This window comes from Fragaria vesca, linkage group LG3, assembly GCF_000184155.1.
Source record: "Fragaria vesca subsp. vesca linkage group LG3, FraVesHawaii_1.0, whole genome shotgun sequence".
NCBI lineage: Eukaryota > Viridiplantae > Streptophyta > Magnoliopsida > Rosales > Rosaceae > Fragaria > Fragaria vesca.
The window spans coordinates 12,353,969-12,371,868 of NC_020493.1; the positions used below are offsets into that span (position 1 = coordinate 12,353,969).

At 39.7% G+C, this 17,900-nt stretch overlaps 3 protein-coding genes, 1 non-coding gene and 1 pseudogene across 4 annotated transcripts in view; 1 reads left to right on the top strand and 4 right to left on the bottom strand.

Moving 5' to 3' along the window:
• The window catches only part of LOC101294642, a 29,214-nt pseudogene extending 28,397 nt beyond the window's left edge, over nucleotides 1–817 (bottom strand).
• Nucleotides 818–1,881: 1,064 nt separating this feature from the next.
• LOC101292779 lies at nucleotides 1,882–3,524 on the bottom strand. The gene is made up of 2 exons (XM_004294203.1): nucleotides 2,867–3,524; nucleotides 1,882–2,781 (listed from the first exon to the last, which is right to left on the bottom strand). Exons 1-2 carry the CDS (start codon nucleotides 3,516–3,518, stop codon nucleotides 1,997–1,999), a joined length of 1,437 nt encoding a protein of 478 aa, XP_004294251.1. The 5' UTR covers nucleotides 3,519–3,524; the 3' UTR covers nucleotides 1,882–1,996.
• Nucleotides 3,525–4,989: 1,465 nt separating this feature from the next.
• On the top strand, nucleotides 4,990–6,277 carry LOC101302629. Its single transcript, XM_004294235.1, has 3 exons — nucleotides 4,990–5,426; nucleotides 5,638–5,868; nucleotides 5,957–6,277. The coding sequence occupies exons 1-3, from the start codon at nucleotides 5,205–5,207 to the stop codon at nucleotides 5,996–5,998; spliced, it is 495 nt and encodes a 164-aa protein (XP_004294283.1). The 5' UTR covers nucleotides 4,990–5,204; the 3' UTR covers nucleotides 5,999–6,277.
• Nucleotides 5,502–5,573, bottom strand: TRNAG-UCC. Its single transcript has one exon. It is a non-coding gene; the product is annotated as a tRNA-Gly (tRNA).
• A 144-nt stretch (nucleotides 6,278–6,421) lies between the features above and the next one.
• The window catches only part of LOC101310386 (helicase SKI2W-like), a 16,420-nt gene continuing 4,941 nt past the window's right edge, over nucleotides 6,422–17,900 (bottom strand). The window contains exons 11-23 of the mRNA XM_004294178.1: nucleotides 16,272–16,339; nucleotides 15,667–16,066; nucleotides 14,771–14,926; nucleotides 14,585–14,695; nucleotides 14,324–14,377; nucleotides 13,540–13,797; nucleotides 12,542–12,651; nucleotides 11,865–12,018; nucleotides 10,426–10,891; nucleotides 7,877–8,091; nucleotides 7,531–7,769; nucleotides 7,003–7,129; nucleotides 6,422–6,915 (exon numbers count right to left, since the gene is read on the bottom strand). Coding sequence (XP_004294226.1) covers nucleotides 6,703–6,915; nucleotides 7,003–7,129; nucleotides 7,531–7,769; nucleotides 7,877–8,091; nucleotides 10,426–10,891; nucleotides 11,865–12,018; nucleotides 12,542–12,651; nucleotides 13,540–13,797; nucleotides 14,324–14,377; nucleotides 14,585–14,695; nucleotides 14,771–14,926; nucleotides 15,667–16,066; nucleotides 16,272–16,339 — 2,571 coding nt within the window. The 3' untranslated portion in view covers nucleotides 6,422–6,702. The remainder of the gene's footprint in view (nucleotides 6,916–7,002; nucleotides 7,130–7,530; nucleotides 7,770–7,876; nucleotides 8,092–10,425; nucleotides 10,892–11,864; nucleotides 12,019–12,541; nucleotides 12,652–13,539; nucleotides 13,798–14,323; nucleotides 14,378–14,584; nucleotides 14,696–14,770; nucleotides 14,927–15,666; nucleotides 16,067–16,271; nucleotides 16,340–17,900) is intronic.

The window sequence follows — 17,900 nt, forward strand, 5'->3', positions numbered from 1 at the left end:
TTTTTTTTTTTTTTTTTTTTGAAAATGATAACTTGTATTACTTAATTAATGGCCAAAAGACACGTACATCCAAATGCCGTCCTCCACAGAGAGTATGTTGAGGGAGGCTTACAAGCACCAAGACCTTTACTAATTACACATAGGCCCAAAAAGAGGCCGGAGCAAGAAAAATTAAAACTTACTACCTAAGTCCCTGAAACAGAATATTAGATGCCTAAGACCTCAACTGGTGTACACCTAATAAGCTTAAGAAATAAATAGTAAATCTACTTCTGATGCTCGGGCTGAGGGCAGCCCGAATTCTAAGTCTTGCCATGCCCTTAACATTAGGGCAAAACTCCTCACCAGCATCTGCAATCAGAAAAAGCAACCCAACTCCAGTAGTAGTTTCAAATGAATCCACCTTATCGGGCCCAAACTCAAATCCATCTGACCCAATACGAGGGAATCCAATTATCAGGTCCAGCCACATCTCTTCCACAATCAATCCTAGGTTAGGGTTTCCCGTCGTCAACGCTAGACCAACCTCTCCGACGGCTTCCACGGCCACCATGAAAACTGTAGAGCACAACCTTGCTTGAAGGATCACCAACCCAATCTCTGACGAAGCCATAAAGTTCTGCACCGAACTCACAGCCACTGCCATGTAAACTCCATCCGGGTCTTCAGCCTCCATCGCCGCCATAGTATCAGGCCAACAAGTAGGTTCTTGAACTTTTGCAGACGAAACTCCGACGAAGGTCGCCAAAGGGAGTCCACTTGCAACACTCTCAATCCCCAGAGAATACCATCGCATGAACCTTGGCGTAGCCACCATCTTGCAACTGCTGGAACGGCAAAGCACAAGGCCAGCCACCGGGTCTAGGTTTCGTAAGGCCAGGGTACTCCGAAAGAGACGGAGCATAGGTCGTTTTTTTTTTTTTGTTTATTGGTTAAATCTTATGTTGATCATACGTAGAAGTAAACAAAATGATATCCATATTGGTGGGTGACAAAGGAATCATTACATAAATACAAGCATCTTTCTAGCTATAAAACCCATCTAGAATAGCCCGGGCACATATAAAGAAGGGCCAACTGTCGACACTGTGATACAAAAACGGGAAAGAGGTCGTCAACAGCATATATAAACAAATTAAAAATTTGTCAGAAAAAATTAATTCAAAAGGAAAAACCAAGCCTAGACCAAGATGTAAGCCCAGCCCAAGCAGCAGCCTAAAGCACCAAAACCTCAGGACCACCCACATGCCTGCCCAGGCCAAGGCCCATTGGCCCCAGTTTACTCAGGGCACCCACCAGGTGGCCACCCCGAGCTGCAAATCCACCTCCGCTTACAGTCCCAGACGTCGCCGCTCCAGATTGCACCGCCACTGAAGGCGGCGCCCAGCCGCCTGCCTTAACCACGGTTCATTAATAGTTCAATACATAGTACTTAATTTTAGCAAAAAGACATTACATTATTGCATAGCATATATGACACTTCTCAACATTAGAGTAGGACTACAACATTTACTTGGATATCATTTATTGAGAACTAATAATAACGTCTAATTCTTGGATACAAGATAAACTCTGGCCTTGATAATCGACCCACTGCCAAGCTTGAACCCTGGACTTAAGGGAACCCCAACAACTTGACCCGAAGGACCTTCCCCTGGTGAAGTGGAATGAAGTGAATGACTTTGATGCCTCTTTCACTTGATATGAGAGCTGAAAATCCAAATCCAGACCCAATATGAGATACTTGTTTCTCATTATTGGATCGTTGGATCAACAGTGATTAAATCCAAAATGACATTGTAGAATGAGTATCATGAGCATGACTACAAAGATTCAGATAATCAGAATTTATGTTTGTGTAATAGCAACTACAGAAAAAAGAGAAACACGTCTTTCATTTTATATTACACTGCTGAACATTTATTGGAGTAGGAGTGTAGGACTAAATTCTAGCAACATTAGGGCTACACTGTGTTTCCTTGTATGTTAAAAAGCTCTAATCCCTGGAAACTAGGTAAACCCTGGCCTTGATAATAGACCCATTTCCGAGCTTGAACCCAGGAGTTACAGGAAATCCGACAACCTGATTAGAAGGAACCCGTACACCTGGAAACTTGACAACACTCTCCATGTAGTGTGGATGAAACTCTGCACCTCTAGTAGCCTCAAATTGACTAGGTGTTGGGTCAAGAGAGAAGGCCAGCAAGTGCAGTAACCAGACTGCTTTAGCCATCCCTAAGAACTGGCTGTAAAACTCACTCCTGGGGTGGTTTCCATCTAAGACCTGGCGTCGCTGATCCAAGTCTCCGAACAAGGACTCTTCCATCTTGGGATGAACTATGGCCAAGTACTTGTTTGAGCAGAACTTGCCGAAGTGACATGTGGGCAAGATTCCAAGAAGCTCTGCCGGATCCATGGCCTTCATATCACGGTATTGAGTGAAGCAATCTCGACGGTACTGATCCGGATTGAGAAGCGAGGAGAGGCTACCGTCCATGTAGAATGTCTCGTGATCAAAGCCTTGGAACATTTTGCTGGAAATGTAGGACTGGAGAGCATACTTGGCATTGCCATTCTGCGTTGTTGTGACAAGGGAGGATGTGTTAATAGATGTTGCAGTAATGGCAGTGACAGTGGCAGCTTCAATGGAACGCACAGCTGCGGCAATGTCCCAATGTGCAGCACGCATGAGAGAAAGGAGCAATGAAGTGAAGGACTTTGATGCCTCTTTCACTTGGCTCATTGTTGCCACAAACAGATCTGGTGCTGGAGCAGCTACAACTGTAATCACAAGTCCATCACAAAGCTGCAATTATAATTTCCCAATACAACCATAAAGTTATGACAGGGTTTTACTATTTAGTACCTTGAAGCTGACTGCAACCTACCTTCCTCCTCGAGATAGATCTGCCCTTCTTGCCATTATTCCCATTGGAGCCATTAACAACACTACTCAGCTTTTCCTTTAGGTTATCAACCTCCACTTCCTTAGCCTTCACCTCCTTCTTCAGCTCCTCAACCGCTGCCTCATATGGAGCCACCACCTCCCTCAGCGTACCCCCCACCACTGCTCCTCCACCTCTACGACCTCCACCGCTAGAACATCTCCTCCTAAACCTCTCCCTCAACACTCCAAGCTTCCTAAGCTCCCCCACCACTGCCACATCAGCTGCCCTCATCTTCTCTGGGTCCCACGGGCTATGCGCCATCTGCAGGCCGGCGTAGGCCTTCTTCATTGCCGAAACTGCATCAAACACTTCCCACATTGCCATCTCCATCTCCATTACCTCCTTCCTTGATCCCTCCTCCCGGACCCTAATCCCTCCTCCACCACCATTCTCCTCCTCTTCTCTCACTTCCTCTTCCGGCTCATCCAACTCAAGCTCACTGAAATCATCCTCGTCTCCAGCACCATTCGCTGCAAATTCACCATTCCGGCCGGCGCCAAGTGGGTGCAGCAAGCAAGAAGCCGCCACCCTCTGAACCAAATCCGAGAAATTTGAAACCTTTGCCGCCATTTCCCTCTTTCTTCCTCACCTTGACCTCTACTTTTCTGAATCAACAGTATCCACAAACAGATAGATGAATCAGATTCACATTTTCTCAAAGACCACAATGGGCATGATAAGGGAATGCCAGGACAGCTTAAGATAGCCAAAACCAAGTAACCCCATTTCAACAAGTAATCAGCGAGCAGCAACTAACTAAATAATTAACTAAAAACAATAAATGAAGCTCAATGATTGACATCTCTGGTGTTCTTCTTCTAAACCAAAGAAGATGAAGAAGATAAGTTGTGGGTACAATGCCATTTGACCATTTCTATGAAAAAAACAGAACAAATATTCACAGGAGACCCGAAACCCTGAATCAAACACTAAACTCAGAAGAGCTTAATTGATAAATCAAACAATTGAAACTTGTCGCCCAACATTAATCTAGGTTGAAACGAATGCAGAAACAGTATCAGAATTGGCATTTTTTAGTATTGGAAGCAAAGTTGATGTCTTTACCTGGTTAATATGTCGTCGTCGGATTAGAGTTACTGGGACGGTGCTGACTGCTGAGCTAGCTGAACTGATAACTGAACAAGAATGAAGACTGAGCGACTGACTGAGAGTCAAAGAGTTGAGATGCTGGGCTGGAAAGCCCATCACTATTATCTAGAAAATGAATTTCCATGACTAATTAAATAAAATTGTAATTGAAGAATGATTTACACTTTAATTTTGTCAAAACCTCAATATCAAACAAAAAAACAAAAAAAATGCTGGTAGAAATCGTAGGATTAGTCACAGGAGATCAAGGAAAAGGAGAGTATAAACGGAGATCCCTATACCAATTTGGAGAAGTATGATATATATAGTTACTCTTTTTTATAGTAGAAAATACAAGATAGTATAGACGAAGAAATGAAAACTTAGACCATATTTGTGTCCTCTTCTAATTAACACTACTAATTGGGAAGACATGTATTTCCTTATAAAATGCTTGTAGATACCTTATATTTTGCGTCCCATCTCTCGTATTTATAAAAGCAAAACTAAAAAACCTCAAAATATGCCACTGTATGTGGAGAAGATTTGTTATCACATATAATAATATCAAATTCTAGCTCTTGGACTCTCAATTTGAAGATAAATATCTACTATTTAGAGATAAGTTATCAAACAAGTTTACATGTAACTAAGTTTAATATTGAGATGTAAGACTTTTAATTCTTAAACACTCACTCAAATTCTACGTCTTCACTCTTTTTTTTCATTGGTTTTTCTTTCTTTTGTCATATATCCCAACTCCTGTTGACAATTTGATGACAGTTGTGCACCAATTTACTGCTTTCTTTTAAAAAAAATATCATCTCAATTGATGGACAACTGAAACAAGGGACCTCAAATTTGAAAGCTACAGAAGAGAAAAATGAAATACCACACTTGAATTTGCCACCTAACAACTGCCATATAGGAGAGACTAAATGGATAAGATCAGAGTCACTTGGATATTTTCTCTTGAGAAAGTTGGATACTATCTGACTTTTTGGATCACAAAATTCCTACCACACCAAGTCCTCAAGACAATAATGCAAGCAACAAATATCTGCCTACTACCAAACCACCATTTGTATCCATTTCTCATATAAACCCCAAAATTTTGTGGGAATAGAAACAAAGGAGTGACCAGGAGAAACTTTACAGGAGAGAACAATGGAGTGTTGTGGCAGGCCTAACAGGAGTGACATTCATTTGTCAAGAGAAGAGGAGGCAAAGATCGAGTCCGATACAAGAGAATACTTCGATGGAGTAACGCCTAAGCGTCACTTGAAGCCTCAACGCAGCGAATATGAATCTCAATATGTCGATGTTATCTCTAAACAAGAATCCATTCCTGAACTCGCTGAGTTCCAACGACTTGAGCATGATTCACAGGTTTGGTTTTCTTTCATTCCTCATGTACATAATCTGTTCCAAAATTAAATTAAGAAAGAAAAAAATAAAAAGACTTGCGTCTGCCGGGAGTCGAACCCGGGTCTATTGCTTGGAAGGCAATTATCCTAACCGTTGGACTACAAACGGTTGTTTGTTGAATTTGGCAATTAACATAATTTTATTTGCTTTTTATTTTGAGTTTTTGAAGCAGAAATTGGTTGTGAACGGAAGTGAGGTGAGTGAGGAATTTGTGGAGACAGATTACTACAAGGACCTGAACGGCATAGACAAGCAACACCACACGACAGGGACAGGGTTTATCAAGGTAAAAAACCCTAGTGACAGAGGTTACCGCCTTGAACCCGATTCCGACACCAGCATTCATGCCTCTTGCCAGTGCAACCCAGCAACTAATGACTGGGTACCAGATGCTGCTAATGCAGTAAGTTAACCACCCACATTTCCATTATGCAGATCAGTCTCGTTCCGGTTATGTGAACTGAACCTATGCGACTGCTTTCTTGTTTTAGGAACCTCATGCTTCAGGCAAGCCAGGCAGAAGTGACAACTAGGGTGGAATGTGGATCTCCATTACCTATCTTGAGCGAAATGCTAAGGGCGCATAACTCTCTGCATTTGTGACTTTGTGGTTTGTACACGCATTGATGTGGCCAATAAGTTTATGTTTAATCACCTGTGTGCCTTGAGTTGATGAGAGTACGTAATAAATAGAGCTTTGTACGCTTCTTCTAGTTACAAGAGGAGGTTTGAATCTTCGTTTTTATGAAACAATCAAGAGCTTCTGAGTTTGTCCGAAGAAAAAGAGCTGCTGAATCTATTCCATATCAAAAGTTACTTCAGATCCACTACTATTTTTCCCTTGATTCTCTCATGAGTTGTAATTATCGTAAAATTACGTCAAAAACCTACCAAGAGAACATTGCTTGGTGTACAACTTAAATGGCTAAATAATAACCACCAGGAGAACAGAACAATGATGAGAAAATTGCAGAATAATGCATTTGAACCATAAATGCACGTCAAGACTCGAGGCAGATTAAAACTGTCAGCTTGTTTGCAGCTGAACAGTTTCCTGAATCTCAACTAAAATGGCAAAATATTCCTGCCGTATCTTACAAAATCTACATTTGCTATGCGAAAATTTTTCACATAAGGGTAGGAATCACTAATCTACAACAAGGTATGGCTCATTTCCAGATCCTTCTATTTGGTACTTACAAGGACGAACTGGAGAGTTGTACCTTCAAGGAAGCAGTTATACTCCTGTGACATACAAGCTAGCTGCAAAAACAATGTCACGTTTTATTGCATTTGAAGCTGTCTCCATCTTCTTGTATAGAGCAGAATTACCCATAATAGATGCAGCATTTTTAAATTCACGACATGTCTCATCAAGTCTAACAATGGTGCGAACTATCATGCCTTCAGGAACATCGGTAAGTTCACAAATATCTGCAAATGGTGTGCCCTGCAGATAATAAGGACATGTAAGATAGACTGCTCCAGACAAGTCAAAGGAATCGTTGATAAAATTCTAAGGTCAAACAGTCAAAACCTTTGCCCACTCATAAACGACTTCAACAAGACCAAACTTGAGATTCTCTCTGGCGTACTCCTCCGGATTTATTGGAAGTTTGAAGTAAGCTTGAAGCTCGCCTAGTCTTATTGCTGTGTCGTACAGTCTGAAAAGAACAAACGTCGAATCAGTTCTAACGCTCACTACATCAGTCTTATTTTTTTACTCTGTCATTTTTTTTTTTTTATAAAACAGTTTGGTATGAGTTTAAAATGAAGTAGGATAATGCAGAACAGATCATTTTAATAACAAATATGCCATGTAAGTCAGTAACATTTTGATTTTGAATACTGAAGTCAGATCTTCATAAACACCTTATTCATTGCAATGCTAAGATCAAAGGCAGCACTTAAAAAACATGGGTAAATCTAGTGGCAAATGTAGCTTCTAAATGCAAGCATACAGTAATACAGCCTAAATACTATGCATATATCTTGTATTCAAGATCTGAGCCTGGAAGTCTTATGGCACAGATGAAAAATTAATATGCAAAAGATGGAGAATGACCTCTCTTTCGCCATAGAAAGTTTAGGAGTAAGCGAAGGTTCAGAAGTATTCTTCTGCTGAAAAACAAAAGATGACATTAATGCCACCGCTTCTTCTGGTTCCAGGTCATCTAGTTGGTTCTCAAACAAACACTCCGTGCATATCAACTCCTCCCCAGAATTCATTTCGCATGCGACACGGCCTTTTATTTGAACAACAAGGTCAGCATCTATACATCCGATTTCCTTCAGAACATCTATCTGAAATTAAAAAAAATAAAATATCAGTGGGACCCCATACAACTGTAGAGACATTCTATACAAGCCAAAGCAACAAAGAAAGAAATATGTGAATCATGAAAATATACCCGGCCTTGAAAATCGGGCATCTGTTGAAGTGATTCGTCTGACATTTGATACTTAAGAGCATTAACTTCCTCGCTGTGTCTTTTTATCTCTCTTGCTAACTTGATGTGTTCCTCCAATTTAATACATCCATGGCACTTATTCTTTGCCATCTTCTGCAATAAGTTAGTCCACTTGTAGTATGTTTCCACAAGATGCATGTCTTTCAACTTCAGATCTGAACCAGGATCACCACTATGAAGGTCAGATTTAAGAAAGAGTTGACTCTAACAAATTCTCAAATTATCTAAGTCTTCTGCACATTATTTTTTTTTCTTTCAACAACAGAACTAATAAACCTGAAGAAGTAATATAACAGAAAAGAATAAGTAAACATGAAATCAAGATGTGGATAGTTCAGAATATAGATTTCCGAGGACATAAAAAATCTTAAGAAGAGGCCATGCACAGCTTTACAATATTATATAGGTGCATATATATATACAGGCCGGATGTGAAGCGGACCATCCGCGCTCGGCTTAAAGTGCGGACGTCCGTCCGTTCTCCACCCTCCAGGGCCGGCGACGGCACGCCTCCACCCCAGAAGACTCTAGCAGCGTCCCCGACCACTTTCCCTCCCCGGCGAGTCCATTCTTTTCCGGCGAGATCACCCAAAACCTCAAACAAAGTCGATCTCGCTGGAAACTGGAAAAAAACAGACTCGCCGAGGAGGGGAAGTGGTCGGGGACGCTGCTGGAGTCTTCTGGGGTGGAGGCGCGCCGTCGCCCGGAGGGTGGAGAACGGACGGACGTCCGCTCTACATCCTCTCTGTATATATATATATACACTGTTTCTGGTGCGGACGTCCGTACGGGTTTTCCGTACGGATTTCCGCCGTTTCTCCACCATTCCAGCGCCGGCGACGCCGTTTCTTCTCCCCGGTGTGATCACAGACCTCCCCCGACGGTGTTGGAATGAAGAAGAAGGCCGGAGAGATCGTGATCGGAGGTCTATGCAGCAATCTCACTCAGAACTTCACGACCAATCATGGTGGACCTCCGATCGCGATCTCTCCGGCCTTCTCATTCTAACACTGTCGGGGGAGGTCTGAGATCAAGCAGGGGAGAAGAAACGGTGTTGCCGGCGCTGGGATGGTGGAGAAACGGTGGAAATCCATACGGCCGTCCGCACCTGATAATCCTTGTATATATATGTATATACAATGCTGATCAGGTGCAGACGTCCGCACCAAAGTTTTGGTGCGGATTTCCATTTTTGCACCACTTCCCGATCGAATTTCCTCAAACTTCCTTACATATCTAGATCATCTTGTGTAGATCATCTCTGCAAAATTTCAGCCAATTTAATGATCGTTAAGGCCCTCAAAATCGAATAACAAATCGACGGCCTGTATTCTGTCCGGTTCAGGTACATAACAGAAAAACGCAAGTTTGAGGGCCTTAACGATCACCAAATTGGCTGAAATTTTACAGAGATGATCTAGATATGTCTAGAAGGAAGTTTGAGGAAATTCGATCAGGAAGTGGTGCAAAAAATGGAAATCCGCACTTTGGTGCGGACGTCCGCACCTGATCAGCTGTGTATATATATACATATAATATCCCCTTCCAGAGTGGGATCCCACTTTGAAACTAAAGTGCGGGACTCCTTATTTCGCTCACTTTCAGGTCGTATTTCCACATCTCAACCGTACAATGTCTAAAACACAGTGTGTAGATCATTCCTGCAAATTTTCATCAAATTTGAAAATCATTTGAGTTTCCGTAATCGTGATTTACACGAACGGTTCTGTTTGGACAACTTTTGTTTTGTTGATTTATTTAATCTAATTCGGTACCAAATGATCTTCAAATTTGATAAAAATTTGCAGGAATGATCTACACGCTGTGTTTTAGACATTGTACGGTTGAGATGTGAAAATACGACTTGAAAGTGAGCGAAATAAGGAGTCCTGCACTTTAATTTCAAAGCGGAATCCCACTCTAGAAGGAGACTATATATATATATATATATAGAGGCCGGATTAGGAGCGGACGTCCTCACCGGCCTTAAAGTGCGGACGTTCTCCACCCTCCGGCGTCGGCGACGGCGCGCCTCCACCCCAGAAGACTCCAGCAGCGTCCCCAACCACTTTCCCTCCCCAGCAAGTTCGTTCTTTTCCAGTTTTCCGGCGAGATCATCCAAAACTTCAAACAAAGTCGATCTCGCCGGAAAGCTGGAAAAAAACAGACTCGCCGGGGAGAGAAAATGGTTGGGGACGCTGTTGGAGCCTTTTGGGGTGGAGGTGCGCCGTCACCGGTGCCGGAGGGTGGAGAACGGACGGACGTCCGCACTTTAAGCCGAGTGCAGACGTCCGCTTCTGATCCTCATTCTATATATATATATATATATATATATCTAGTAATAATCTTATTAGAAACAAAACTTTCAATAATGAAACAAAAGGAGTACAACTGTGTATACTTTTTATGTAGCGATACGTTAGTATAAGTCAATAAGACTTGCTTTCCCACACAATAATTTGCCATATAAGTTGTGAAAATAGATATACCTTTCAATGGATCCAATGCTGGAGGGTACTTATTTCCCTCAGATTTTTTTTCCAACAGCTGTTGCACCGTCTTGGAGTAAGCAGCACTACTACTGTCCTCAAGAAGCCGAACTTGGTCAATCTTTATTTTGCATGCGCATATGTATAAGAAGTCTGTGTTATCGGCTCCTCTAACCTCGTATCTCACCCCAGCAGCTGCACCCTGGTGTGGTAATTTTATGTTGATGGCACCTGATCCTTTGCGAGAAGAAACAGAGGTACAATACTCTTCTTCAAGAGCACGTTTAGATTTAGCTACCATGTAGAAACCCTGAGAAGAATCAGTGTTTTTGGTATCTTGTAAGCTACCACTAGCCAGGGGAGTTTGGATTGTCGCTGGTAGTTCAGGTTTCAGCACTAAAACAATGTGCTGCTTATTACTAGAAGAAGGTGCTTTCACAACAACTCCAAGCAAGTGATCCTGGGCCTGTTGGTATAGCATCCAGAAAGTTTTAACTCACCCATAACTACTCAACAAAAAACCAGATAAAAGCCTCTTAGACAAAATGGAGTTTACATGTATATTCAAACAGTGAAGTGTGAACACAATAACAGTACGACGTACTTAAAAGCTAACAACGGACATATGATGCTATGTGAGGACTAGAAACATTCTTCTGCTTTGAATCTCTTTGGACCTCTTGTCCACTTTTAGTCTAGCATTCCCTTTTAACTTCATTTTCAAGAGCAGAAGCAAGGATGAGATGGCAAAGCCTCAAATGCAACATTCCTATTGACCCTGGAAGGCTGGAACTCATTGAATTTTTTCATTTATTGTTATCATTAATTTTCAAAGTCATATTGTCAAGTTATTGAAATTTTACCAACTAATTTTTCTTTTAGGCTGAAGATATAGAACCTTAGACATATGAACACTCATGCTTTAATACATAAAACTTCAAACTCTTTCAGTTTATGAAATCTCCTCTATGACTCCCCTTAGATACATAAAACTTCAAACTCTTTCAGTTCATGTAAATCTCCTCCATGATATCTCCCACCCTTATGCATACAAATGACAGTGAAAAATCAAGCTTTGGCCAAGTTTAACGGATATATAGATCTTTTAAAGTTATGGTTAAATTTTTAAGTTATAATAATAAAGTCTACAAGTATTCTTCAAATCACAACATCAGACAATAAACATGTTTTTCTTCTAATCTTAGTTTTGATAGGTACTCAGATGTCAGAGGTCAGCCTATTAGTATCTTTATGTTTCCCATGCGGGAAAAGACCACAAAAATCATGCAGGAATTAACATTTACAACAGCTTTGACACTGGATGTTAGGTAGATGCCTTACTACAATTATTAATACTCCAACGAGTACAACAGAAATTGGATCCGAGAGGAGGAAAAGGAAGGAAATCTTAACAACTAAACAAATAATTAAGGACTCACTGATTGTGATTTCATGACGACCACTCTTCCAGGAGTAAGAAATTGTTGGGCAACAGAGGACTGCATTACTGCCTCCAATATTTCTGTGCTATGCTTCTGCGCTTCTGAGTACATGTCATAATACTCCTCAATAGCTGGTTCCCCTTTGATACATCTACATGCAAGTACCCATGTTTCGTGAACCATCATAAGACAAAATATATGATAAGAACTTTTGCTATTAATTCGTCTAAGAGCAATCAACTAACCTTAAACATAGGGAACCCACCCCTTTATCAACTAACCTTAAACAAAGGGAACCCATCGACAATTGTTGGCAACCAAAAAGGAGAAAGAAAAAAATTGTTTCTATTACTGACAAAAGCCTAATATGCTATGACATGTTCACAAGTGGTACAAGTGCAACTTGTATTGTTTAATACGCATACTAAGAGCACAAATAATTTCACTAGCAAACATTAAAATCAGCAGAATTCCAACCACAAACATGGCTCATTTTCTTTTAAACCTTGCATACCTGACAAAACTATGCCACATTTCACAAGTTACGAATAGACTGAGTGCAACAAGCATAAATATCAACTAAGAAAAAACAAATCAGTGGGCTGTACTGAATCCTACATATAGAGTGTACAATACAAGACAGATCAGTATAATCAAGACTAATGAGAACCTACTCGATACTTTTTGTAGGCTGAGCAAGTTTTCGCATCAGAAGTTGCTGCATATCAGGTAGTTTCTTCTGAGCATGGAACTCAGCGAAACTTCTTTTCAGCATGTCCTCCACCTGCGGTGATGGTCTCAATCAATATTAGTACATGTAATGGCCCTCGCAGCAATGAACACAAGAAGGCCATTGCATGTATAAGTTGAGCAATGTCTAAGGGGTCTTTATCCTGGAAAATTCTACAATGTGTTAATGCATGTGAATGATGTGATGCATCACCTTTGTAAATTGAGTCCTCAAACTAGTAATATTAGTCCTCGAAGTTGTAATATGAGTTCTTCAAGTTGTAAAATTTTCTAGTTACAACATTAGTCATCATGTGTCCTTAAAGTGGTAAAATGTGTGCTTAAAGTGGTAATTGAGTCATCAAAGTGATTAAAAAAAAGTTGTTACAACTTTTAGGACTCATAATACAACTTTGAGGACTCAATTACCACTTTAACGACAAATGAGGACTAATGTTGTAACTAATTTTTTTTTACAACTTTAAGGACTCATATTACAAGTTTAACAACACGATTACTACTTTGAGGACTTATTTTACAACTTGAGGACAAAGTTGATGCATCACATGCATTAACACACTCTAGCCTTACCCCTTTATTCTTTCCTAGTGAACTCAATGGAAGGTCTTTATTCATCCTAGTGATTCTCAAAAGAGTATTAATCCACCCCAGAAAGAATGTACTTACGGTATACTATTACGGAAAGTTTTTGGGACCTTATATATACTGAAAGAATGTACTTCTATTGCCCCCATAAAGCTATAGAAGTCAAAGAGTATTCCTGTATTTATCAAAACTTCAAAAGCTATATATACATCATTGACATGGGCTTTACTTTCAGAAATTAGCTTCTTCAATCTGGAATGGGATTAGAAATGGAATCTGAGGCCCTGTTTCCTTTCCCCTACATGTATCAATGAGACTGACATGAATTAATAAGTACCTTTAGTTCTTCAACACGAAGAAGATGCATGATCATAATATAAGTAAGCCGAAACTGAGATTCTAGCCTGGTTGCACTTCCAACTATGACATGCGTCAAATCCCTCTCTTCTAGGATTTCATCACGGCACATTACAATCACTGTACCAATTTTATCAAGTCCTCTCCTGCCAGCACGGCCTGCCATTTGAGTGTATTCTCCTGGTAGTAGTTGTCTGAATTCCTTGCCATCAAATTTCCTTAATGTATCAAAAACAACCTGTGCAAAATCTTGACACAGGTTAGAGTTCAAGATAATAATGTCATATCTACAACTGATACACAGCAGATAGGAAGATGCACTGTCACTAACCCATCTGTCCATTTTAGAGATTTAATAACCAGGGCGCAAAAGCAGGATCCTTTTCCACTAATTCCTGATATCTAATTTCTTCATATTAATGCGTTGTTCAACACAGACTAACAGAAACTAGAAGTGTCTTTGCAAAATATTATTGTACATTTAGGTGCCAGTGTGCCACAGACCATGTTCCTTTTCATTGTTATATACAATTGACATCATATTTAACCACTTCAACCGATAGGATTATTCCGTAAGATTGATCAATGAACTTAGCACTCAAAGAGATGCAAGAACACAGAAACACCCCAGGTTGAAGATGTTTCTTGTTTGGACAAGTAGTTATTTACCAAGGAAGTGAAGGAAGCACCCCAAAAATCTTGATAGGGCAGTGGAAAATATACTTACAATTACTCTGTTTATAATAGTTCCTAACACAACTCACCGTTCTCGCTGGTGCATTAACTCCCATTGCAAATGTCTCTGTCGAAAATAGAACCTACCAAGGAATTAAAGGAAGGTTACAAAACGAAAATCACCAAAGTAACTCAAATTCAATTAGATGTAGAAATACAACAGAGGAGACTCAAAACTAATGGTCACTGATATACAGTTAGCCGAAACATCATCAAGGTATCCAGAGAATCATTTTAAATAACACAACATCAATCTCATGAAACAAATAAAATCCAGAACAGACATCCACCTTTATCACACCACGACAAAAGAGCATTTCAACAACTTCCTTAACAATTGGAAGAAGTCCTGCATGATGGACACCAATCCCTCTATGGAGAAGATTTTGAACTCTGACAACCTGCATTTGAGAACCTATCATGTCTGAAAACCAAGGTTTAATATTTAATTAAGATGAAATGGTAAGCAACTGGACCTGAGGTAAATTCCTGTCAGATCCCTTCAGCCGTGAAAATGCTTTGTCACAGAAAACACGAATCTGACTTTTCTCAGAACTACTTGTGAGGTCAATTCCCAACATGCTATCAGCTGACCTATCACAGCGATTCTTTGAGAAACAAAATATAACCACCTGTGGAGACAAGTCAAGGCATAAGATTACAGAAATAATAGACAAGAGTGCAGGCATCAACAAGCTCAATTCCTAAATATAGCAATCCAAAATTTGCATAAATTAAACAAAAGTCATGTAGATACTTGAGCTAAAAACATGGAAGGAAGCATAGTTTTCTCCTCTGCTAAATATAAACATGCAAATTCCATTTGGCATTGCCTTCGTTTTTCTCATTATTCTCTATTTCAGTAGAGCAAGCGGACTTTTTCTTTTCTTTTCTTTTCATGTCTATTTAGTTTCAGAAAAGAGGAAACAATAATCAAGTAGGCATGCCTCCAGTGGACATCTGCAATATTTAAAATGCAGACACCAACCCTGAAAAGTGATTAAATGATACGGACCAGTCATTCTTTAGGTCCTTGGCAAGGATTTTCCTTGCAAAGAATCAGCCAACGCACACAGTTTGGTCTACAACATGTTGAACAAAATGAAAATGACAATGATGGTAAGCGAATGCCTAAATGACTCTTGATTTTGGCTGATTTATGGCAGATGTGTCCTCGAGAGAGGACTTGGAAGAAAGATAGTTCTGATCATTTGATTGCATCGGGGGCTGATGACTGCATTTTCAAAAATTTTATGGACATCCACTCTTCATGCTGATCTTAGAAGCTCTTGCTGTATTCTTTTCAGAAGTGGCTAGAATCAAATGAATAAAAGCGATAGACATGTGTGAAAGGAAGTAAGTTCAAACATACAGGTAATAGTGACTTCTTTGACAGCTTGTTAATAAGTGACAACCACGAAGAAGCATCTGATCTTCTTAAACCCCAATTGTTCATGCCATTGCCGTTGTTTTGATTTGCTCCACCAGTTCTGGATAAATTCCCTGAATTATGGGCACCTGATTGCTTCTGTTTTTCCATATGTGAGGTTTCACGTTTTGGACCTCGAGCCCCATCATGAGAAGCTGACGCAGAAGCTGGAGCACGTGATCCACCACCACCACCGCTGGTGGCAGGACTCATAGTCTTTTTCTTGAATGTATCTTTTGCCGCTTTGAAGCCCTGAGGAATGAAGGTTTCACTTTCACATATCTTGTAAAGTTCTCCAGAGTAAAATAGGCAGTGCTCCAATGGGACTGGTCTTTTTGTAGTCCTATAATAAAATTACACTCAAATATAAAATATTGGAGAAAAGTTGAGAAGGAAGCAACATAAATGTTTTAAAGCGTCACAAAAGATGAGAAAAAAACTCAGTTCATGACATGATTTGAATTGTTGAAAAAAGCAAAAAGAAAAACGAAAAAAAAAAAACAAAGAAGTTGAATCAAAGGCCATTTACTGCACCAATACATGCTTACCCAGTAACACGGATTTGCTTTTGCTTTGTCCGTCCAATCCAGTCAGCAAACTCAACTTTGTTTGGCACCTATAAATTGACAATTAGCACAACATGAGATGCATCTGTTGTACAAAAAATAATAATGAAAAAAGAAAGGGTCTGTCTGGACTCTGGAGATCCAATGAGCTAGTATTGTAACACAACCTGATAACTAAACCTAAAATGTTAAGAAATATGAAAGCAGTTATCCTATTGCTTTCAGGCACAAGAAAATAGGCAAAGAAGCATGCCCTGTAGAAAGATACCAGGTGACTTACATGTTAGCCAAATTTTGAAAATTAGATACTGCCAACTCCTCTAGCATTAGTTACAATAAAATATGAATTTCATAGCACATCAACTGTCAGGAAAAAGGAAAGATAGTGGACAATGCTTCTATACTAACCAACCAAATAGCTGGTATTACTGCTTAGATTAATTCTAAGAAATGATTACTTTTTCAGATAGAAACAAATTTTACAAAGACATCACAAAATAATTTAGCAAAAAATGCGTAATGAATTAAATTGTTATAGACCCGATAATGGCCTTGCTTAATGGAATATTACAAATAAGTGATATAACATTTAAGGGTAGGTTGGACAATTATGAATAGTAAACAAAAAAAACAAACAAAAAAATTGAAAACAATTAACATGGGGGCAGAGTTTCTTATAATTCCAATTGCATGTTTTTTGACTTTTTCTTTGGGCACTTTGAAAACAAAATTAGATAAATAATCAGTAGGGGCACTTTGATAACAAAATTAAATAAATAATCAACAGCAAAAATCCAACAAAATTAAGGAAATAAATATTAAAAAAACAAATAATTGAGCTTGCACACGTGTCAAGAGGCTAGTAGTTAATGAATAAACAAGAGGAGACAAAGAGACACCACCAGATTAAACAATGAGCCTATTCACCAAAAATATTCGAAAAAACAGTTTCCAAATAAGAAATGAAAATTTTGAGATGGTTGTAAGAGCAACTTTAGCAGACTCTCTGTTTTAGAGAGCGTGTTTAGCTTTCTTTGATATTTTCGGAGCTCCAGCAGACTAGCCAAAGTTTAGCTATTATGACTTTTAGCTATCTCGCTAGCTAAATATAGAGAGAGCAAAATGACTCAGATGAGGCTAGCTATAATTTAATACATTCCTTGTAAGATATTTTACGTGATATATAAATATATTTAAACTATTTAATCTTTATTTGAAGAATAATGTTGATGTAATGTTAGCTAAAATAAAGAGCATTGATGCAGCCGCATTTCTAAAGTGGCTAGCCAAAATGACATTTTAGCTAATTTGACTAAAATTTAACTCAAAAATGGCTAGCATTGCTAAAGATGCTCTAATATCTAATACTAGCAAATGATAATTTTCAAGAAACTCATTTATCATTTAAATATCTTATTCAAATGAATAGAGAGGATGAGAAGCGGACGTCCGCACTCGGCTTAAAGTGCGGACCTCCGTCGGTTCTCCACCCTTCGGCGCCGGCGACGGCGCGCCTCCACCCCAGAACACTCCAGCAGCGTCCCCGACCACTTTCCCTCCCCGGCGAGTCCGTTCTTTTCCAGTTTCCGGCGAGATTGATCTTGTTTGAAG